The sequence below is a fragment of the Eucalyptus grandis genome, chromosome 9, assembly GCF_016545825.1.
Source record: "Eucalyptus grandis isolate ANBG69807.140 chromosome 9, ASM1654582v1, whole genome shotgun sequence".
In the NCBI taxonomy this organism is placed as follows: domain Eukaryota; kingdom Viridiplantae; phylum Streptophyta; class Magnoliopsida; order Myrtales; family Myrtaceae; genus Eucalyptus; species Eucalyptus grandis.
Genome location: NC_052620.1, coordinates 18,137,032 through 18,159,166, shown reverse-complemented (window position 1 = coordinate 18,159,166; position 22,135 = coordinate 18,137,032). Strand labels below are relative to the sequence as shown.

The 22,135-nt window shown below is 39.1% G+C and overlaps 2 protein-coding genes across 4 annotated transcripts; both read left to right on the top strand.

Annotated features, from left to right (window-relative positions):
• The first annotated feature begins 311 nt into the window (after positions 1 to 311).
• Positions 312 to 4,367, top strand: LOC104418474 (metal transporter Nramp3). The gene is made up of 4 exons (XM_010029842.3): positions 312 to 1,058; positions 1,866 to 2,002; positions 2,107 to 2,756; positions 3,683 to 4,367. Exons 1-4 carry the CDS (start codon positions 505 to 507, stop codon positions 3,902 to 3,904), a joined length of 1,563 nt encoding a protein of 520 aa, XP_010028144.1. The 5' UTR covers positions 312 to 504; the 3' UTR covers positions 3,905 to 4,367.
• A 3,704-nt stretch (positions 4,368 to 8,071) lies between these two features.
• Positions 8,072 to 13,918, top strand: LOC104418473 (FRIGIDA-like protein 3). Of its 3 annotated transcripts, XM_039302011.1 has the most exons (5): positions 8,074 to 8,372; positions 9,418 to 9,610; positions 11,711 to 12,757; positions 12,939 to 13,114; positions 13,196 to 13,918. In XM_039302011.1, the coding sequence occupies exons 3-5, from the start codon at positions 11,722 to 11,724 to the stop codon at positions 13,661 to 13,663; spliced, it is 1,680 nt and encodes a 559-aa protein (XP_039157945.1). In that variant the 5' UTR covers positions 8,074 to 8,372; positions 9,418 to 9,610; positions 11,711 to 11,721; the 3' UTR covers positions 13,664 to 13,918. The 3 variants fall into 3 exon arrangements, with proteins under 3 accessions (XP_010028143.2, XP_039157945.1, XP_010028142.2); XM_010029841.3 differs by lacking the exon at positions 9,418 to 9,610 and having other exon boundaries at positions 8,072 to 8,372; positions 12,939 to 13,078; XM_010029840.3 differs by lacking the exon at positions 9,418 to 9,610.
• The last annotated feature ends 8,217 nt before the right edge of the window (positions 13,919 to 22,135 follow it).

Below are 22,135 nucleotides of genomic sequence, written 5' to 3'. Positions count from 1 at the left end.
GAATTTGATTTATTTATTCCTATTTTCTAATATCTAGTCATTATACATAAGTATCAACTTGATCGAGCAACACCGATGAGACCGACGAGACGATGAAGTATCACTTTATGTTGGGCATTTTCATTTTCATTTCGATGGAAGGATCTAACTCGAACAAAAAAAAGTACACACTTCAAGGATTTAAAGGGACAAAGAAAGGTCAAATTTTGGGACTTTTGCGTTTATCCTTGGATGCAATGTCGATAGGAAATTACAAGAAGCAACCTCACTGTACATCCCCTCTATAAACGAAATGAAAAACGAAAACCAATGAACGAGCGAGTGAGGTGAGGGAGACTGGTAGTTGTCTTTTAGCTTCCCTTTCTCGTAACGATAAAAGCCGAGCAGAGAGATAGAGAGATCAACAGTCCCCATTAAATCCAACACCAGAAGCAACCTCAATTTCCCCAAACACCATCTCTCTCTCTCTCTCTCTCTCTCTCTTCTGTGTCTCCGTCTCTCGCCATGCCACCGCAAGACGAGCAGCGACGGTCCCTCCTGCACTCCTCCTCCGACACGGAAGAGGAAGCCGCCTACGACGCCACCGAGAAGGTCCACATCGTCTGCGCCGGCGACGACGACCCCGCCCTATCCAGCGGCCCGTCCTCCGCCGCCGCCGCCGGCGCGCCGCCCTTCTCATGGAGGAAGCTGTGGCTCTTCACCGGCCCGGGGTTCCTGATGAGCATCGCCTTCCTCGACCCGGGGAACCTGGAGGGCGACCTCCAGGCCGGGGCCATCGCCGGCTACTCCCTGCTGTGGCTCCTCATGTGGGCCACGGCCATGGGGCTCCTGGTCCAGCTCCTCTCGGCCCGGCTCGGGGTGGCGACGGGGCGGCACCTGGCGGAGCTGTGCCGGGACGAGTACCCACCATGGGCGAGCATGGTGCTGTGGGTGATGGCCGAGCTGGCCCTGATCGGCGCGGACATACAGGAGGTCATCGGTAGCGCGATCGCCATCAAGATTCTGAGCAATGGGGTCTTGCCCCTCTGGGCCGGCGTCGTCATCACTGCCGCTGATTGGTGAGCTTCTCATTCCGATTGAAGTGAAATCGTGATTTCGGTTCTTGTTTTTTTGTTATGGTTTTTGTTTTTGTGGCGACTTCGTAGTTGGTTTTTCTGATTTTTCTTGACAAGATGGTTTTTTTTTTTTTTTTTTGCGTGTTAGTTTTTGCCTTTGCTTTATGAATTACAGGGGTCTTGGTGTTGGTGAGGAATTCCGGTCTTGTGGTGTTTTCTTGAAAAAAAATTATACTGTTTTGTTTCGTCCAGCTTTCTGTTTGTCGTGGGGTCTGAGACTTGTTCTTGGCTTTAATCTGAGCTATGTGCCGGAGGCTTTTTGGATTTTATTTTCCTTTTATCTGCAGGAGAGGAGTTATCCGAGGGTTGATTCTTTCTTCTTTTTCATGTTGAGGATTGTCTCTTTGCTGAGTTAATTGCCGCTTTTTTCTGATGACCTGTCAAAGTTTCTGAAGGAATTGAATTGAGTATTTTCCTGGGCCCTTTAGGAGTTGTCGGATTTTGTGGTGACTTTTTGATTAGTCAGGTCAATTTACAGAGTAAATAGAGTTGATGAATAATGACAATAGTAGATTGAGTTTAAGTTCCTGAGTTGCTGTCTGAATGCAAATGCAGCCCATCAAGAAATAGCCTGGAGAAATGGGAGAAAAAGGTCTAACATGAAAAGCGGACCTAATCTTTGCACATTGTTTCTCTTTACTAGATCCTGCTAAATTTTCTGAAAATGGCAATCTTCTGATAGAGGGGTGATTTATGCAATCTATACGTAGAATGCTTCCTGAATTGAAATCTCCATTAATGTTGCTGCAGCTTTATCTTTCTGTTACTTGAGAACTATGGAGTGAGGAAGCTTGAAGCATTTTTTGCCTTCCTTATTGCAACGATGGCAATGTCATTTGCCTGGATGTTTGCTGATGCAAAGCCAAGTGGAACTGAGCTGCTTTTGGGTAATCATAAATAGTTTATTATAATTGTTCATCTCAGATTGTGCTTAACTGAGATCCGCAATAGTCACCTTGGGGACAGATGGTAAATCGAATTCTCTTTGCAGGCATGTTGATCCCGAAACTTAGCTCCAGAACAATAAAGCAAGCCGTGGGAGTCGTGGGTTGCATTATCATGCCTCACAATGTGTTCTTGCACTCAGCCCTCGTGCAATCTAGGGACATTGACCATAACCAAAAAGGCAGGGTCCAAGAAGCCCTGAGATATTACTCAATAGAATCCACTGCTGCCCTTGTGATCTCCTTCATCATCAATCTCTTTGTCACGACTGTTTTTGCGAAAGGTTTCTATGGCACGCCCATTGCCAACAGCATTGGTCTTGTGAATGCCGGGCAGTATCTCCAAGAGAAATATGGGGGAGGCTTTTTCCCTATACTGTACATATGGGGAATAGGGTTGTTAGCTGCAGGGCAGAGCAGCACCATCACGGGCACTTATGCCGGGCAATTTATAATGGGGGGTTTTCTTAACTTGCGGTTGAAGAAATGGATGAGGGCGTTGATCACGCGGAGCTGCGCGATTGTGCCGACTATGATAGTGGCTCTTGTTTTCGATACTGAGGAGACACTAGATGTTCTGAATGAGTGGCTTAACGTGCTCCAGTCAATACAGATCCCTTTCGCACTTATCCCTCTTCTCTATCTGGTGTCCAGGGAGCAGATCATGGGGTCCTTTAAGATCGGCCCTGTTCTTAAGGTATGCTGCCATTTCATTTTTCTGCCGCATATCTTGATCATTTCAACATAGATCGATGCACTATTTTTTAATCGCTTTCTTTTATTGCCTTTTAAGTAGCAGCCAAACGAAGGCCAAATATGCGAATATAGACCTCAGAAAGACCATAAAGGCATGAATGTTAGTCATAAGAAGGACAGAAAAATGATTGCATATCTGGATAGTGGCCCCATTCATAGTGGCCCTAAGATATATATATATATTTTATGTGTGAACCGCTTGCCTCCAAAAAGCCTTCCTGTTATTTTGTTTTATTATATTGGCAGATTGACTTTGAGTTCAGTTTACCACGGGTTATAAGATTTAAAAAAATCTACTAATCCAGCTTATTGCGTGGATCTGTCTGTCCACTTCCACATTAATGGTGACAGATAATTTTTTATGCTTTAGTGTGCGATTCTTTCCAGTTACTTCCATTCTTATGCTGTATGCATGTACATTTATATGCCTGTATATGCAGTAAAGTAAGTTTTAATATACAGTAACACTGGCGCAACTCATTCTAGATACCTTGGTTTCGTGTTTGAAATACTGAAATCATAACTCTTTTGGTGATCTAGTGGATTTGGTCGCAAACATTTCATGATGAGTCTCGTCATCTTAACAATTGTCAGTTCGCTGCACTCTTCAGAGAATTATTGTTATGCCATCTGCTTTTGCAAGCTTCTATGTTGTATGAAGGAACTGTGGAGTACCATAGCTAGTTAAGCATGATGAGATTTCACTAGTAAATTGAAAAAGTACTTGTAATTTGCAAGAAAGCATTTGGTTTTCTCACGCTCTGGGTCAATAAACATTAGTAATCATCTCTTAATGAACTCTTTGAATCAGCATTCGTCGTACTCATGTTGATAACCCTGAAACTGATCGTCGGTTCTTGTTTCTAGATTGTCTCTTGGCTTGTGGCTGCTTTGGTGATCGTGATCAATGCCTATCTTTTGCTGGACTTCTTCTCCAATGAAGTAACCAGCATGATGTTCGGCACTGTTGTGACTGGTTTCACGGCTGCCTACGTTGCATTCATACTGTACCTTGTGTCTCGGGGCCTCACATTTTCCTCGTGGCGCAACCTCATACAATCCAAGAAAGTCACTGCCACAGAGAGCTAAAAGCGGTCCAATCTATGGAGCCTGGCGTACATTAACAGACACTGTGAAGTCATTCAAGGGCTCCTTTTCATATTGGCATGTCTACACTGTCATTGCGGATGAAGCGTGCCCTTTTTCACTTAGACGCTCTCACAGGGACCTGTGTAGAGAGAATTGAATCCGAGCCATTGGACTAAAACAAGATGAGGGTTCAAAGAAACCAGCAAAATGTACGATTAGGCTATTCGATATTTCAGCTGTGCACAGGATTACTGAAATGGAAAACATTGCAGTATTATGATGTTAATATCTTTGGCGTGGATACTTATGGACATGTATGATATGTAGCTAATAAAGCTCCTAATGTTGAAAATCGAAGTGCAAAGAAACAAGAGCACAAAAAAGTTAAGACTTGCAGACTTGTTGGGAGACTGAGCGTACGGAAAATGTTTGTCAAAAGGCCGTTTCTATAGTTTGGGGGAAATTTGCTGTACCTCTTGTCAGCCGTTGGATTCAAGCCTTTTAAATATTTGTCATCCGTTTGTGCGTGTTGTTAGGTGTCAACCGTCGGATTGAGATTTGCCGAATGAAGTGTTGGGTAACAAACCAGGTCATGTCGTCATTTTCTTTTACTCCTTGATTTTATTTCAAATTTGTTCTCGGAAATTAAAAAAATTAGGTAACGTTACTAAATGAATTTTTGTTCTTTTTTTTTTTTTTTGTTCCAAGAATAGATATAGTCAGGAATTGACCGGTTATAAACAGGCGTTAGATGTCATGTTATACCAAAGATAAATTAACATATCTAAACACTTTATGAAGTTGAATTATTTGAGTGACAATAAATTAAGTATTATAAATGGAAGGGCACACATATACCGGTGTGCACAAAAAAGGAAAGGAAATTAGATAGGGTTATATTTTACTCCAACAAATCTTACCTAATCACAAATCTAATTAACGAGTTATAAGTGATAAATTTCGGTCACATGAAAACTTTGCTAAAATATAATCGTGGACGGTGTTTATAAATTTAACCTACCAATAAGAGGCATGGGATGAAGGAGAAAATGACTCCAAAATATAAGATATTTGATAAAAGTATCAGTAATTATATGAAAAATTATAGATTTGCTAATATTTGATAGATATAGTCATGTGACAGAACAAAGTAAGATAATTTAAGAAACTGAATGAATAAATATTGAGTAAAAAGGGAAAGTGCCTTAGTAACAAAGAGATCAAAATGATAAAAATTGGTTACTCAATTATGTATATTTAAAAGGATTAATTATTATAAAAACTGATTGATGAATAAAAATATGTTAGAAAAAAATCATAAAAAGGAAATAACGTCCAAGCTCATAAATGAAAATGATTAACCGATATCCAATGTGGTATATTAAATCTAATTTTGATCGTTCAATTCCTTTTGCATTAATTGAATATTTGAAATACATCATGAGTATCCAGGTATTGTGCTTTGACCTTTTTTGTTATGGAGACATTTCCTCTTTCCTTTTCTTAAAATCTCTTACTAGTTTTATTAATATATTCATTATTATCATAATCGATATTTAATTTCTTCCATTAATAGGATTTTTCTACTATTTTTTTAACTTCTTATAAATCAAGGGCAAAAATTCCATAAAAAAATTGGGATGAAAATACATTATAATTTTCTAACATGTGCACATACATGTTATGAAAAATATAAGAGAAAATTTTAAAAAATGGCCTAAAGTACCCTAGTTTTCTTAAATAAGGGTCCAAAGTGAACATTATTTTAAATGGGGTGAACTCCTTGAAAAACCCCGAACTGGTAATTTGTGACAAATTTACCACAAATAAATTTTTTGATTACTAAAAATCTCAAACTGGTACACATTTGACAAATTTACTTTTCGTTAGTTTCCATTAAATTTTATAGTCAAATTATTAAGCTGGATGACATGTGATAGTTCAATTTGAGATTTTACTTTCTGTTGATCACAATTTACAATTTTTGTGACTTTTATGGTATTAATCCAATTTAACAAAGGGTATATTTGTCACAAATGCATTAGTTTTGGGTTTTTTACAGTTAAATAATTTAGTTTAAGGTAAATTTATCATAAATATACCAATTTAGGAATTTTTATGATTTGTTGGGGTAAATTTATCACATGTATACCAATTTAGGGTTTTTCATGGTAAGAAAAAAAAATAATTTTGAGTAAATTTGTCACATGTGTACCCGTTTGGAATTTTTCAAGATATTAACAAATTTAAATAAAGGTCTAAAGTGGCTAAATCGTCTCAAATAAGGATATTTGGCTGCGGTGACTTTTCCGGCCAATCGAAGAATGGGTACTTTGGTCAAAACATCGTAAGTATATTCTTTTAAATTTTTTGATTTTTTTCAATCTTTATTTTTATTTTTATTTTTCTTTTTTTTTTTTCCTCTTCCTTTCCTCGCACGTGGCCGTCAATTGTCGGAGGAGATGCTATCGCCTCACCCTCATCGATTTGTTGAAGATCACCCTTACTTGGGTGGGTGAAGGCAGCCCTTACTTGAGTCGGGCAAGGACGTCCCTTGCTAGATCCAATTAGTGATGCCAACCCTTGACACTAGCTAGGGCGACCCTTGCTTGATGTTGGCGAGGATGACCCTCACCCTCACTAGCTCGAGAGAGTCTAAGTGAGGGCTACCCTCGCTCAACACCGATAAGGGCAACCTCTGCCTAGCGTCCTTGAAGGTTGGTGGCATTGGGTGAGGGTTGCCAAGCCTATGCAACGACTAGCAACTCTCACCTAGATCTAGGAGAGGGTTGCTACCCTCTCCCGCCTCTAGCAAGGGCTCGCTCCTCGCCTCTAATCGATTAAGGTTGCTAGTTCTCCCTTAGGCATCGACGACCTCGCCGACCTTCACCACTACCCCATTAGCGATGGGATGGTGGCCACAAATGGGAGGGAGCACTCTCCCTGCTTGTGTGTTCTTTTTTTTTTTTCTTTAGTATTTTGAAAAGAAAAAATAAAAATAAAAAACTTACCAAAAAAATAAAAAATAAAAATAAAAAAGATGAAATTGCCCTTCATATTTGGTTTGTTTAGGCTGCGTTTGGTAAAGTTTTTATTAAAAAATTATTTCCGAAATGAAATAGAAAAAACTATTTTTATTCCGAGAAACAATTTTTAATGAAGAACGCATTTGGTAACTACATAAAATTTCTGTTTTACGAATAGAAAAAGAAAGAAACACGTTTGGTAAGCTTGTATAATTTTTTTTTGTTTATTTTAATTTTTAAATGTTTTTATTTTTTTCCTTTTTTTTTCTTTTTCTTTTTGTGGTGGCGGCGACCGGTTGGGCGACGTCCGGCGAGCTCACCGGTTCCTCGCCGGGCCATCGGCAAGGCTCGGCCTCGCCCGGGCGGCGCGAGGTTGGCCTCGCCCGGCCTCGGCGAGGCCCGACCTCTCGTCGGCTGGGGAGGCCAAGCCTTGTCGTGGCCGCACGAGGCTTGGCCTCGCCGAGTCACCGCTGGACGACGCTGAGCCTCGTCGGTGGTTGGGCGAGCTCGACCTCACTGGATCTAGGTGAGCTCGAGCTCGCCCAGCCAACCTCGCCGGGGGCAGTGATACTCGGCGAGGTCACAGGCTCTCGATGGTCGATCGTCGGCCATGGCCGAGGCCTGACATTGGCCAAAGAAAAAGAAAAATAAAAAGAAGAAGAAAAAGGAGAAAAAAAGAAATAAGTTATGTGTTTTTGTTCTTTTGTTTATTCAAAAGTGTTAGAGAACAAGAAACGAGTTTTTTCGGTTTCTTGTTTTTGTTCTTGGGAACAAAAAAATAGATTTTTTGTTCGGGAACAAAAGTGTAAACAAACACATTTTCATTTTTTTTGTTCCTTGGAATAAAAAAACAGAAATTGTGTTTTGGGAAAAAAAAAAAAACACAAACAAATAAGCTCTTAGACTTTTCTTTGAAATTGATATATGTACTTCAAGCCTCTATTTAAAATAAATTTCATTTTAGGTTATTATTTGAGAAAATAAAAGCATTTCAAATTCTTATTTAAAATAATATTCATTTCGGGATTTTATTTGAGAAAATAAGGGTGCTTTGGGCGTATATTTAGAATTTTCCCAAAATACAATTTAGAAGTAACGGGTGCAACAAAATGAAAAATTGTAAGTTCAGGGCAAAAGCATACACGATTTGGGCAAATTGGTTATGAAAATTGCCTTAACAGTACTTGCCTGCTCAGACGTTCGTAAAGTGAAGGCGTTGGGCCATTCACTTCGGTCGCCACCCTCGTCGGAACAGAGCCGCCGGAGCTCCGTCGCCTCGCTAGCTTTAGCGACGGAATAATTCGCCGCTGAGAGCGACACGACCGTCGTCTCCGATCGACTCCCAGCTCAATTTCCGGGGAAGGGGGGCAAATCCCCACTTGCCGACCATCTCCCGCAACCCAATTTGTAGGGTTTCGGCTTGCTCTCGATTGCATTTCGAGGTGCGCAGTTTCTCTTCTCTCGAGCGAGCCTGCAATTTTGCGGTTTCGCCGTTTCGTCCATTGTGCTGCGTCGTCTTCCTCGGCCTATTGCGGGAATGAATTTACCCAATGTTTGCTTTCCCAAGAAATTAGCGTGAAAACTCTGCTTGCTTTTGGGTCGTGATTGGGTTTTTACAGGAATTAGGAATGGAAGATTTGGTTCCTGTTGAAGATGTTAGGTACCTCAATGAGTCGGTCTGTCCGGTTCAGTGTGCTATGCATTTTCAGATGATTGCGCTTGTTGAAGTTGCTTCCGTGTTGCACGAGTGAAACTGTGGTGACAACTGTTGTTATTGTGTCCATAGTTATAAGGGCGTGTGTGATTCTAGGAGGCGGGAAACCGAACTAGGACCCGTCTTGGTCTTTTAGAACAATTTGAAGCGATCCTTTCGGAATTTTAGGAAATGTTGAATGGGACAAATTTGCCCTTTCATGAATGTTTAGCCATTCTTTTTTTCTTTTTCGTGCTTTTGGATTGAGTGGGAGAAAGAAACCCTAGAAAGTGCTCTCTGCTGGCTCAGTTGTTGGTTGAAGTTGAACCACCCGAGATCCTGTCACATTTAAAATGCCTGAAGTTACAGATGATTGAACATATTTGAAATGGCTGGCATCATTAGGTTATGCTCTTCTGATTCTTGTGACGAGTCAGTTTGCTCATGTGTTACTGAGCTTAATTTTCCTGTGTGATTCTCCAAGTTCCCTTTTCATGTCTTTGGGTCGTAAGTTTTTAAAGGACTGCGTGTAACTGTATCCGTGATGCTAGATATGATGATGAAACAACTTTAAGTTTGAGGCCTTTCATCGAAATCTCGCTTCAGAGACTGCCTTTTGACTATATCATGATTGAGTTGTGACTCCATGGTGTGCAATTATTGTGATCTTTTTTTGCTTCCCTGCAATTTTAATTGGTCTAGACTAGGTGGAGCTAATTGTGAGCTTAGAAGAGCATTGGGTTTGGATTTTAAACCTGTCCTGAAGACCAGAAAAAAATCTGTCTTCTGCACAGGGGGGCAATGAGTTTGGTTGGAAACCTTTTTGTGTTGTGGTGGTCTGGCCACTGGATAGGCTTCCTCTCCTTCAGCTCGATAAAACTCCAATCTCATACAGGAACCCCCTCCGCAACCCCCTCCTCTTTCCTTCTTGGGGTTTGTTCTCAGGGTGTCACTGGCAGAACAGAGTACCTGGGAATAACTATTTTGGTATGATACATTAAGTTCCCTTCAACTATTAATCTGAAAAACATTGTTCTGCTCATCTTTTGATTGTAAAGGCTTACCATCCAACCTTACCTTAACTTAACTATTGGCTTCCTAGACAGAAGTCCCCTCCTCTCTGGCAAAGTCAGCAACTTTATTGCTAAACCTCTTGTTTTTATTTAGATTCTTGATTTGCCACACATTGATGTCCTTTCTCATTAACCAGAATTCATATCTCTTACCTACACATTTTTTGGTGCAAGAAATATGTGCTCTTTTTATGGCAAAAGTCAATCAACAAAGCTAGTGTATGTGCATATTCCAGATCAACAAGCATATTTAGCATGTTTTCAAAAAATGGATGTTCTCATGAATTTACTTTGTGGTTGCTATTCTGCATCTTCCATGTTGAAAACAACAGGCTGGCACATTTCAACATTGTGTGTGTGTGTGTGTGTGTGTGTGTGTGTGTCTCTCTCTCTCTCTCTCTCTCTCTCTCTCTCTCTTATTTTAACCATCAACTGGCCAACTTTAAGAAATCGCACAAACAGATCATGTTGTCACTGGAATATTTTTTATTTGCAATTCAGATGGAGTGCATAAAACGTGCTCTTTGTTATGCCAAACTTGCTTCCAATGAAAAGCCTGCTTATCGATGGTACACAATGGCTAATTTTTTGATGTCAAATATGTTCTATTAGCTATTGAATTGGATGAAAAGAAAGCTCCATACCATTATCATCCAGTGGTTGTCCATCAATGTGGTTATCCAATCTTTACGGTTTTCATGAAGTTATGTAACCTGTATATAGTTGAATTGATTATCTTTTTCATTAGTACTTGGAGCTTTTGCCGAAGGCTAGGTCAATTAAAGTAGTGTGGTTAAAACAATGAACATTTGGATGACAAATATAGGGGAAGAAGTTTTAGTTTACAGAACCTTAGCATGCTGTCCAGATTGTGTAGCTCCAGTCATGCTTAAATGGGACCTTGTCTTTAGAGTCTTTGGTTACTTTGCAGTTGCAAAGTTGCTTAACAAAAAGGAATGATTTGGAGAAGGAACTTTATGAGAAAGTTGTGGATGGTCTAATTTATTAATAGAGTTAGTAACGCCATTGGATGAAAATCTTGACCTAATCAATGGGGGAAAATGGGTACTCCAGAGAAACGAATCTTAACCTAATCATGGCATGCACTGTAGGTTGAGTAGATCAAGTACTTAATAATTCATAATTGGTGCGGTAAAGGGTGAAGTTGTTGTTGTTTTTGTTTTTTTTTTTGCTTGAAAGGGGTGGACTTGTTGAGATTGCATATTTTAAAGAATTTTTGTATAATGTCTTGTTAAAGTAGATGATTTAATAGATGTGCAGGATTAAATAGTTTTTGCATTTGTTTTCCACTTGTCGATGTGAAGTCGTGGCCTGCGAGATGGTTGATGTTGTTTCTCTGGAACTGCTGGTCTATGAGCTTGGAAAATATGCAATTTGAAAGGATATAGTTATGTTGTTTACTCAAGTTAGCAGGACACCATGAGAACTTACAAATACTTGCAGCATGAGCAGATATGTTTGTTTGCCTGTTTAGTTTGCACGGTTCACAATATTTTCTACTTTGAGGTATGATCTTATGATCTTATGTTCTTATTTTGAATGTCAAACAATTCTAGGTAAGAAAAGCAAACCCTTTTTCCAATGTTAGTTCAATAATTTAAGGAGGTTTGCGGTATGTATAGAGTGAGAGTTCTCTTTAGAGTAACACATTGGCCAAATCAAACTCAAGTAGATCCTATTTTTAACATGAACCTATTATTAATTTCAACCAGAATTTATAGGGTAAATTAGTAGATAGTTCTCCAGAAATTGATAAAGGAAGGGAATTGGAGATTTGACTCCTGGTGAAAACTTTTTGCAACTCTGCCTTCTGAAGAGTTTGTGTAGTACTTGGCTTTGTTGTGGCAGTCCTAAAGCATGATGGCATCAAAATATCTAAGGTTGAGTAGTGGCATAGCTTAAGACCCCGCTGCTCCTTTTTGTTTTGTCACCAAGATGTATTAGTTGTGTTCTGAAGTGAAAAGAATATTGATTATCTGTTTTGAATTTGTAGAGTTGCCCTCAATGGAAGAAACTGAACCAGTTTCTGGAGATGGTACGGTAACTTCCTTGATAGATCAGCTGAGCAAGGCACTTCTTGAATTGGAAGCCTCTAAGCACGTTTCTGAGGAGACTATTGCGTGGACTGAAATTGAGGAGCACTTCCGCAACCTTGATTCTATGTTCAGAAAAAAGTTTGATGAGCTTGAAGTTATAGAGACAGATATTGCGGCAAAAAGAGTTGAAACTGAGGCAATTTGGGCAGAGAGAGAGGCGGCTGTTGCTGCAAAGGAACAGGAAATGTTAGATCGAGTGCAGGAGCTAAAAGATGCTGCAGTTGCTGCCATCATAAATTCACGCATGAATCGCCAAGAATCTAATGCTGAGGCAGCTGATGATGGCAATATCAAAGATGGCAAGGTAAGTGGCTCTCTTAGTGATGCAAGTAGAAAAGAGGATATATGTCCTAGTAATATTGATGAAGCTGAAGGCTTGACTGATGTCAAGCCTTGTAGAGAGCTGATACAATTTTGTGAGCAGATGGATGCAAAAGGGCTTCTGAATTTTACTTTGAAGAAGCAAAATAACTTAAATGCTATTTGTCGGGAACTTTCTGTTGCTCTACAATGTGCAACAGATCCGGCCCGTTTGGTGCTGGACTCTCTGGGGGGTTTTTACTCTCAAGATGAGACAGACCAACCAGAAACTAGGAGGGATGCTGCCCTTCAGGGCATGCAAAAATCCTGTATTACCTTCATGGATGCCATGGCCACCTATTTGGCGGGGGTTGAATCAGGTGCTGATCACCTTCTGAACCCTGAAATAAGGCAGCAAGCCAAGGCAATTGCTGATGAGTGGAAGCTTAAGTTGTTTAGTGATGGCACTAATGCTATCAATGGGAATGCATTAGAAGCAGAAGCATTTTTGCAGCTCCTCTCGACTTTTAATATTGCTTCAGAGTTTGATGAAGCTGAACTCTGCAAGCTTGTTCCCGCAGTTGCTCACCTCAGGCAAGCACCTGAGCTTTGCCGTTCTCTTGGGTTGACTGAGAAAGTTCCAGGTTGGTTTTCTCACAACTGACAGACCTCATGGGGTCTGGAAAATGGATTGCCTGTAAGATATCCCTCATTTATCGTTTAGCGCACAGTTGGTAGAAATTGCGCATAGGAGACAAGCAGATTCATCTATATGCTCAGTGGGCTATTCCATCTTTGCACTCCTAAGACCATCTTCTGGTGCAGGTGTTGTCGAATCCCTTATCAATAGCGGGCAACAAGTCGATGCTGTACATCTTATACATGCTTTTCAGCTTACTGAAAGATTTCATCCAGTGCCCCTCTTGAAGACATACTTGAAGGACTTGAGGAGAAATTCGCAGGGGGTAGGTGCAAAGTCGGAAGGTGGTGCTATTGCATCGGTACTTGTTCTGTCCCCAAGTAGTACATACTGCAGGCAATTTTTTTATCTGTTGATTATTTATCTATCTTAATATATACAGAGTCAAGCAAATGCACAAGAACTCGAGGCACTCAAGGCTGTGATCAAGTGTGTCAAAGATTATGGACTTGAGGCTAGTTACCAACTAGATCCCCTCCAGAGAAGAGTCACTCAATTAGAGAAAGCAAAATCCGACAAGAAAAGGGCTGGAGAGCTTGGGGGGAATCAAAAATCAAAAAAGTTAAAGTCAAATGGAGGATTTTATAAATCTCGTGCTCAAGGAGCCAATGCTATTGGTAGGCAAGTTCCTGCCTTCAACCAAAATGCGCCGTACTTGGGGCCAGCAGTGAGGTTCGCAGCAAATTATCAACTTCCAGGGCAATCTGAGTATGCTTATCAGGCTAGTAATCAAGGACTACAGTACACTCATCATGAAAGGTTTGCAGCATCCTCTTTCAACTCCTCCGTGCCAAAATATGGTGCTCACATCCGCGGTGGTTTGCCATCTTCACACCCACCGTACTCATGATTACCGGATTTAACACATGTTCGGTTGATCTGGTGTTACTTATGCTTTGACGCTCGGAGCTAACTTTGTATTTTCGACGACACAAGAGTGTCTTTGACGGCCCTTTTTGTAATGCACATGGGAAAGAAACTCTGGTCGTCTCTCTTTACCGATGATCAGATCCTTTTTAACAAATGCCATTGTCGACTAGAAACCGATGAGATGGCCTTCTGCTTGTGCCTGAACATCTATTCAATGAAAGAGGCTATCATTTTACTTTCGGTGTACTCACTTAGGGCGCGTATGATAAAATTTTTGACGTGCGGACCCCTGAAGTGCCTTAACTTTGCCCAAAGGGATACTTAAGTGTCATAACTTACGAAATGTGCCAAAATTGGAGTAAAATGGATCACTTGAGTGCCAATTCGGCCAAAATGTCGCCGTGGCATTTTTTCGGCAAACGGAGTGCAAAATGACGCCGTTTTGCATGCTAACGTGGCCAAAACGGCGTCCGTTTTGGGCGACGTGGTAAAAAAAAAAAAAAAAAGTTAACTAAATTAAATTTAAAATTAAATTTAGTTAAAATATTTAAAAATAATAATTTAAAAATTAAATTTAGTTGAAATATTTAAACATTAATAATTTTTAATTTTTAATTTTTAATTTTTAAAAAAAAAAAAAAGTGAGGGGGGCCCGGCGGGCGGCAGCCCTTGGCCCGACCGGGCGAGGCCGCCGTCCTCGCCGGATCTAGGCGAGGGGCCGTGACCCTCGCCGCCGGTCGGCCGGGTCGCCGCCCTGGCCAAGGCTCGGCGATGGCAAAGTGGCGAGGGCTAATCCCTTAGCCGCCTCCCCCACTTTTCTTTTTTAAAATTTTTAATTTTTCAACTAAATTTAATTTTTAAATTATTATTTTTAAATATTTTAACTAAATTTAATTTTTAAATTATTATTTTTAAATATTTTAACTAAATTTAATTTTTAAAATATTATTTTTAAATCTTTTAACTAAATTTAATTAATTTTTTATTAATTTTTTTACCATGTCGGCTCAAAACGACGCCGTTTTGGTCACGCCAACGTGCAAAACGACGTCGTTTTGGGCGCGCTTTGCCAAAAAATGCCACATCGGCGTTTTGGCCGGAATGGCACTTAAGTGATCCGTTTTTCTTTGAATGTGGCACTTAAGTATACCTTCGTAAGTTATGGCACTTAAGTGTCATTTTGGCCAAAGTTATGACACTTAAAGCGTTCTTTTGCTTAAAATTTTTGCTTCTCTATTTTTCTGTTTCTCTATTCCTTGGAACAGATTTGTAATAGAAATTCGTTTGGTAACGCAATTTGATTTTTCTATTTCTCGAACAAATTTCTATTCTAGAAATAAATTTGAAGAAAAAATCAGAAGTTAAAACTTTTAACTGAGAAATCAATTTCTGTTCCAGAAATTTTGTCATGCGTACCTTAGAAAGTGATGGTGAAGTTTCAGAAGGCGGAGCTTGTGTTCCTTAGTGTTAAAAAGCAAAATGTCATTCGTTTGTTGAGTGGACTGTGGAACATAGTTGTCAACATTAACTGATTCTTGGTACGTGACTTCTTTCTTTAATGTCCATCCCAAGAAGATAAAAGCTAATACAAATTGAGCTTCGATTTAGATTTCTTTTATAACAAAATAAATCTTGGTATGTGACTTCTTTCTTTAATGTCCATCCCAAGAAGATAAAAGCTAATAAAAATCAAGCTTTCGATTTAGATTTCTTTTATAACAAAATAAATCTAATTTGTTACAGTTCTAGCCAAGTCCCGACATGATTGCAACAAAAAGAAAAAATTAAAATACCATATTAAGCGTAATGCTTATAATAATAAATTTCCATATCTTCAAATTGCACGAGTTTACGGATAGTATATATAACAACAAACTCTTTCAAAAGAGTCCAGAAGATTTTTCCATGTGTACTCATTAGATTGTTGCATTTTGCTCTCTGAGTGATAATATTTTTGATCCTTTCCTTGAGGAGCTTTGAGAGAGTACTAAACATTTTGGCAATTTTCTTCATGCACTTCCTAATGAAAGTAGATGGATAGATTATTCATTTATACTTAAGATAAGTGCACTAGTAATTATAAAACTTGTTACGAAAATATAATTGAGTTTTAAAACTTTCAAAAAATACAATCAAGTTTTAAAATTTATCACAAAGTGCAATCAAGATCCCAAAACTTGATACCATTGAATGGACTTAGACTTAGAACCAGGGAGGACAGCCTTTTAGCAGAGAACCACTCTGCCCTTTAGTTCATAGCCTAAAGACGCCCCGATAGAACTAGGATGGTAACATTTCTAACCATCCGAGTTGCATTTCTCAAAGGATCCTACCAGGTTGGAGAAGAAGAGAGTTTAGAAAGCCATGAGAGAGTTTCACAAAACACTCACTTTACTTAAGGGACTCTCCCCAACACATTACATCATTCTCGCCTTTTATAGGCAATAAGAGGTCACAGACAAACAAGGACTAAGCTCACGGGTCTAGGAACAAATAAAGGCTTTCGAAAATCTCGGTAGGGAATTATTCGCACGTTATGAATAGTGATAGTGAATAGTAACTTCCCTAGCTTAGTGCTACAGTAAAAGTGAACAGTAACTTGCTACAGTAAACTTGTACAGGACAACGATCTTGTTCAGCGGTCTCGTCCATCATGAGTATTGTAGTCATAGTCTGAGTCATTGAGTTGTGGGCCGTTGCTAGAATATGTTCATCATATTTTTGTTCAAGGGCTTCAAGGTCTTTTGGAGTGAGAATCTGGTTCAACTGGTGTGTTGTGGATGCTAATGCTTCTTCATGAGCCCAATGGGATGCTTCTTCCTGGGCCCAGTCTGTATCATCATCTGCAGTGTTGATAGGAATGCTTAGCTGTGACCAATTGGATGATTGTGTATAAAATGATGTGTCCATGCCATGAGATAAAGACAATGGTCCTTGGCTGTAGGGGTTTTGAGAGAGAGGACCTCCCCATCTAGCATAGGGGTCCTGAGAGGTTTGTGCATGTTCCTCGGATGATGCAACTTGTCTGAATTCTTCGAGTGCTTCTTTGGCTTCTGCTGCTAGGTCATAATGATCCCATGCATTGGGTACATTATAATTCCATGCATTTGGAAGAATGATCTTGTTTTCTTGGCATAGGATTCTCTAGAGTTCTCGATACTGGTGCTTACAGCAACCAACAAATCCTGAATAAGATTTGTGAATTCGAGCCTCTACACTATATGGAACAGGTCTATAAGATGAGGTTCCTGTACTTAGGGGAGCTTTGATGATGTTACCATTGTTAGTGAAAAAAGCCCATGGTCTTCGAAAAAATAGAATGGTATGGACTTCATGGTTTGGTTGTGTAGTTCTCAATTCTTTTTCTAAGAGCCATTTCTAGTGAGTTGGAGGATAAAACCAATTAAGAAAATCTAAAAGGTTTTTATCATTCTCATTTTCAATCTTACCTCTGCCGAGTCCAAATATTCTGGTGAGGTTGGCAATGAAACTTCTGATTGGGATTTCAATAGCTATTAAGTACTTATTGGTTAAGTACCATAATAACCATCGAAGTTAATTAGGAAAATCATCTTCTTTCCAATTCAAAGGATGTATGAACGGATAATCTGCATTTAATTCAAAAGGATAAAGAATCGAACCTCCATTGAGTATGAACAAGTCTGCATGGCCTTGCCACATAAGTTTATCTAGATTCTCAATAAGACTGTCTTGTTGGATTTGTTCGATGATTTCCGGGGGTATCGCCAGCTTGGCCAGTCTTTAACCTTCTCAATTTTGTACTTCTCATTGTGATGAGTAGTACGAAAAACATGCCTCATAATATATATGTTGATTTTTGCTGGGGCTTTTGGTCTTGACAAAAAGTCAGCAAGCACATTTTTCTTTCCAGCAATGTGTTTGGTTTCAAAAGAATATTTTGAAAACCATTCAGCCTATCGGAGCAGCTGAGAATTTAGGATCTGCTTCTATCTGAATTTGGTCATATGAGGGAAATATGTCATATCCAATTTTACTAGGAAGTGATGGCCAATGAGATGAAACTCAAATTTTTTTATGCCATTTTTTATCGCAAGGATTTCTATGGAAGTGGAATGATAATGCATTTCAGCTTGAAAGAATTTTCCATTTTTGTAAGCACATAAATGTCTCTTACTATCAATTTCTTCGAATAGGATGACAGCCCAGTATTTATCACTAGCGTCAGTCTGGAGAATTCTCTTCCTAGTTGATGGGATCTGTAACGAAGGAAGAGACTGCATAATTTCTTTAAGTTCAGCAACTGCAGTAGTATGAGATTTTCCCTAGGGTGGAGGATTCTTTTTTAGCATCGTCTGCAATGGGATGAGTAGCTTTGCAATGTCTAGAATAAAATCTCTGAGATAATTAATTATTCCAAGAAATTGTTGAACTTGTTTTGTTGTGAAATCTTCTTCAAGAAATTTCAGTAATTCCTGAGCAATATGTGGCCTTAGATAGTACGTCCCTTTGTTAAGGTGCATACCAAGAAATTTAATTTATGTTTGGGCAATGTTCATTTTTCTTTGAGAATACATAATTCCATGTTTTTTCACAATTTTAGCAAACTGCTCGAGAAGTTGGCAATGTGACTGCTCATTAGGATTGTAGAGCAGAATATCATTGATGTATATTACTGCACTTGAGAGAGTTGGCTGAAAGATTTGACATATGACATTTTGGAAAAGAGATGGTGCAACCTTTTAATCCAAAATGAAGAACTTTCCATTAAAAGTGCTGATTTGGAATACATAATCCTGTCTTGGGTTTATTTTCAGGATGAATGCCCAATTGCTAAAATACGGCTTTGAGATCAAATTTGGAATAAATTTGGGCCTTGGATAATCCAACAAAAAGAGAGTTTCTAGAAGGTAGAGGGAATTTATCATCTTGAAGGAAAATGTTAAAGGGTTGGTAATTAATAACCAATCTCATCTTTCCTCGATTTTGCTTAGCACGTTTGTTAACATAGAAGGCTTCACATGCCCATTGAGAATGTGAGACCTCAATAAGGCCTTGTTGTAATAGTTCTGAGCATTCATTTTGAGCAAAAACTAGATGTTCTAGATTCATTCCCATATGATTCGCCTTAGTTTGATTGATATCCTCATTCTTTTTTAAGGAAGGCGAACAAAGAATTCTGGATTTTTCCATAAAGGATGGGGACACTTTTGAGTGAACTCAGAATGAGATTCCGGACATAATTCTAACAACTTTTGCATGATCAGATCCAATAGACTCATTTGAATGGAAAAAAGTCTCTAGATGTTGACAAATTCAAAAAATTAGTCTTTAAACTTAAGACCTTTTCTAGGAATGATGCGAAATTGAGAGATTTGAGTCATTATAATGTCCAACCCAATGATCAAATCTTTGTTAGGAAGACTTGAACCAAAGATCTTTGTGGTTATAGAACACTGTGGAAAAAACTGGACGGTGATTGGAGTGGTTTTGACATTTGTAGAGAATGTATCTCCTGAAGTAGAATTGAAGTATTGGACACAAGAAGTCCAATATTCTTCAAGAAGAATTTTAGTGTCTAAAACGGAAGAGGCAGCTCCAGTTTCTATAAGAGCAATGACAGTGATTAGCTTAACAAACTTTGAAGTGAATATTTTCACAGGAAAATTGGGACAATGAGTTGGGCTTAAAAATATGTTAGTGCTTTCCTCTGAATGAGTCAAAGATAGGATCCGAATATGAATCAGTTTCACTAGGAGTTTGATAACAAGAAATGACACAAAGTGTTTGGTCACATGGTTCTCCATCTGCAGAGAATATAAATTCAATATCATCATTTTGGAGAAAGATACCAGTTTCATTCTCTATATGATGTATCAAATGATTTTGACATTTTTTCGCCTAAAGACAATTTTTGGCAAAATGTCATTTTTGATTGCAGATGAAACATCGTTTTGATTTCTTGTGGCCTAAATGATCATTCCTCTTGCATAAGTATCGCCATTTCTTCTTCCTTCTGAAGTGCTTAGAGCTATGTTTGGATTTATTTATCCAGATCTTCTTGAAGTGCTTCTTCTTTCTGAAAGATTTTCCACAAGAACCATCACAATCTTTCTTGGAGCATTTAATTTTCAAGTTCTGGCGAGAAAATGTCTTGTCAAGTTCTCTGTTGTCATTGACATAGGACTAGATCATTTGGCGTTTGATGCACAGTTCTTCGAGGTGCAGATGAATTTCTTGTTGGATTTCTCCCAACAGCACATCTTGGATCCTTCTCTGTCTGGACAGAAAGATCCTTTCTATTGTCTGAGATAATTCTTTGGGGATAGAGGTTAAGAAAACATGCTTGAGGTTTGCATCAGCTCCAATTTGATTAAAAAAAAGTTTAAGCATTTCACGGTAATGCTTATCAAGATGTTTTTTTTTTTTTTTTTTTGAAGAGAGCAGCATCTTCTTGCGAAAAATTCTCTTCTTTTGAGTTCGATGAGATTAATAGGTTTTCCCACAAAGAAATGATATAGAAGGGTAATGGCATGGTTAAAATTTGGGGAGAGCAAAAAATGTATTTGATCTTGTTCTACTAGAGATGCTCACCAAAGTTTAAGGCTACCAGTAAATCTTGTGACAAAGTTGAAAAGAACGTCATACTTGTCCTGGTTGGTAATAGCTTGGGTATTCAACCAAGTATGAAATTCTTTAAGTCTTTCTGGCCATTTGTGGTAAGGTATGTTATCAATAGTGAAAAACTGCTTTGATGAAGTGGACATACTCTGAGAGTGACCATTTGGCTGAACAACCTTTGGTTCAGAAGGATTCGATTCCATCTCATAGTCTGGGAGATCGACCATGACTATTGATGAAGTTATGGGTGCTATAGGAAGCGAATCAATGGTAGGGATTGAAAATGATGATGAGGATGAAAGAGATAACGAGTCTGATTCTGTGTCAAAAATATTTGGAAAGGTCGGTTATGTTGGAAACAGAATTTGATCTGTTGGAACAACAGGATCAATTTGGGGTGGAGGTTGTGGAATAACAGAATCAGGATTAGGTTGTGGTTCATGATTACCTAAATCTCTTAAAAAGGATTTCAACAAGTTTGACAACATCATTTGATCTGGCTCTCTTATGATAAGAGAGGATTTCTCGGGCATCTTTTCTTTTCCCTTCTCTTTCCTTATGCGGTCAAGTTCTCTGAGACGATTCCTCATCTCAGCCACATCTGTTCTGTCTTGTCTGACAGATTTATCTGTAATAGTAGAAAAAATAGATATCTGAGGTGGTGGAGGAGGGAAAGGATCTTCTCGCAGAGTAGTTGGAAATGGATTGAGTCATCCTTCTTTAAGGAGCTGGATTTGCCTTTTAAGCTTTTCTATTTTTGCTCTAGGACTTTCAAGATGATGATGGCCTAGATGTTGTCCAGATTCTAAGGCATGAAGCCTTTTTTGGAAATCTGAAACCATCTTCTTTATGGTTTCATCATATCTTCGCAATCTTGTTGCACATTTCCAATCTTGGAATCAATTGTTTTGAAAGCATTGTTGTGTGCTAGCAGAGTCTCCGATTGCCAATTTAAGACAGCTTCAGCAATAGGAGTTCTTTTTTGTCTTCTATGCTTATCCACATCAGTTGGGGCAGGTATCTTAGAAATATGCTTATATCTACCTTGTGGATCAATAAACTCTTCTGAAGCAAGAAAAGAGAGTTTAAAACCTTCTTGAACAAGATGAGGAAAGTCTGTTTCTTGGAACATAGCAATGGAAGAACTGGGTGGTGTTTCTGGTGGAACCTCAAGTGGTATGAATGTTTCTTCGCCCATTTTACAATTGGCTTATAAAACGGGGAGATGGCCGGTTTTTTCTAAGGAGGAGATGGAGGAGGTGATTGTGGTGGATCTGGTGATACTGAAGGGGGAGCAGTGAACTCTGGTGGTGGAGTTGATGCAAAAGAGACCATGAACTGAAATTTGTTACATTCACCAAGAGTGTCAACAGAGGGGTCTCCATTCAGGTGCCTTTGGTACACAGGGTTTTTTTTGGCTCTTTTCTCCGAGGCAGAGATTTTGCAAATGGATTTACCTCATCAGGGGATTTTATACAATAGGAACACTGGCAAAAATGATCCCAAAAATAGTGATCATACTGGTCTTTATAGTAATGGACAGAATGTCCATCACTGTTGAAGTGTCGAACAAGCTTTTTTGGATTTGGTTCGGAAATAGACTCAGGAACACATGGTTCAATTATAAAGAGAGTCTAGAAGATAGAAGGACTTTCTTCATTTTCCTTGCCGAATTTGATGGAAATAGTTTCATCCCTCTTTCTGATGAACTCCAAATCTGATGATTGGAAAGGCTTGTTGCTTTGATGAAGCTTTTCATAATTGGTAATCCACGTCTTTGGAAGGAGAGTGGCCAACTTTTCCTTTGGGATCTGTCTAGGGACATGAATGCATGATGCTTGATCATTTTGCA